The sequence below is a fragment of the Engraulis encrasicolus genome, chromosome 11 (assembly GCF_034702125.1).
Source record: "Engraulis encrasicolus isolate BLACKSEA-1 chromosome 11, IST_EnEncr_1.0, whole genome shotgun sequence".
Classification (NCBI taxonomy): domain Eukaryota; kingdom Metazoa; phylum Chordata; class Actinopteri; order Clupeiformes; family Engraulidae; genus Engraulis; species Engraulis encrasicolus.
The window spans coordinates 50,682,081-50,683,662 of record NC_085867.1 but is presented as its reverse complement, the minus strand read 5'-3'; the positions used below and the strand labels follow the sequence as shown (position 1 = coordinate 50,683,662).

General features: G+C 52.6%; 1 protein-coding gene across 1 annotated transcript in view; it reads right to left on the bottom strand.

The window, feature by feature from the left end:
- The window catches only part of LOC134458518 (collagen alpha-1(XXVII) chain A-like), a 69,084-nt gene extending 67,815 nt beyond the window's left edge, over positions 1-1,269 (bottom strand). Inside the window, exon 1 of the mRNA XM_063210867.1 lies at positions 816-1,269. Within this exon, the coding sequence (XP_063066937.1) occupies positions 816-868 (53 nt within the window). The 5' untranslated portion in view covers positions 869-1,269. The remainder of the gene's footprint in view (positions 1-815) is intronic.
- Positions 1,270-1,582: the final 313 nt, after the last annotated feature.

Here is a 1,582-nt window from a genome sequence, read left to right as displayed (position 1 = left end):
TTCTACTGTCAACGCTGTGTGTGTGCTTGTGTGTTAACCACATAGTAGCAAACGCAAAAGTAAACATAGCTTCCGACACACACGCGCGCGCTGGCGCGTGCAGGCAGACACACGCGCACGTACCGCTGCGATGGAGAACTATGGAGCTCTATGCGTCTTTGAAGCGGTGCGCTTCCGTCGTGCGCAGGAGGAGGGCCATGTCATGTTTCCACAGAGCGCCGCGCGCTTTCAGTTAACGGTGAATTCAAATCAGTTGTCCCAAATAGAACAGGCGACAGTGCGTAAAAAGTTTTGCATCTTCAGAATGGAGGATGGGGGATAACCGACCCTCAAGTCAAGGAACCTCACTAAAAGTCTCAAACCCCGTCTTGTAGTCTGTCACCTGAACCGTAGGCTATGCTCTATTGATTGAACCACATTAGGGAAAGCTGCCAATTCCTTTAACGACAATAAATCGGGGCAGCAACCGCATATGCCCAAAGTGCGTCCACAGGGCGTAGAAACAGCACAGTGACCATCAGAGGCGCTTCAGCGGCAGGCCAGCTGTAGCCTGCGGGTGAAATCTCAGGGCTCTTTCAGGTCGCTTAGCTCAGAGCTGAACCACAGCCAATCAACACAGGTAGCCATTCGGTCCGAGGCACTTCAACAAGCCCCCATTCATTCCGTGCAACACACACTCAGGGATTCAGCGAGCATATCAGAATTTTCCGCTAACCATGGACTCCCGAGAGTTCCCTAACGCCGCACAGAGAGGAACTGGACACTTACTCGCACAGTTAGAACATTGTCATCACGGTACTTAAGCAAACACTTACTTTGGGTCGAGTCGAGAGGTTCTGCAATCTCTCCTTCGGGTCGCTAAATTCATTTGTATTCATCTGTCCCGGCAGGGTTAGGGTTAGGGTTCAAAAAAAAATCCGTTAATCACAGCGTGATTCCGACACCGACCGTCAGACCGCGTGCCTCAGCCGCCGTCTCATGCATCGGATAAGCCCGTACAAGTGATCCTTCCGGGGCTCGAGCTCCCGTCCAGCCCCGTGAGCCGCGCGCGTATATCCGTATGTGGAGCGACTGTGGACGGCGTGCGCCGTTCCTGCTGTGCGTCAGTCCGTTCCCCTCGCGCCGCTGCTGCAGGCATCTATGCCGCCGCTGGGGCTCTCGGAACGCAGTGATATGTCAAAGGAGGATTGTGTTGTGTTTAATGTGTCCCTGTGTTTGCTGGGGGGAACCTTCGGATAAAGTGGGGAAGTGGCGCACACGTTCTTTTTCGTTTTTTAAATAGCCTCTTTGCCGGGGAACCGTGGCGAAGGCAGGCTCCAATACCCGGTGTCCGATTACAGACCGACCTACACCGCCTTCCGTGGGAGGATCACACCGGACCAAAGACACACGACCCCCGCCTTCCTCCAAGCCACTGCTCGGCCTGGTGGGAATGAATACCTCGGTGTTAAGACTAAAGAAAGAGCAACAAACTAAATGGGTTTATTAAACCTCATTATCGAAAGACAGAACGTTTTTGTGTCTATAATAAGTACAGGCTACTCACAAGTTATCAAGCCTTACTGTTTCCCCTAAATTGCAG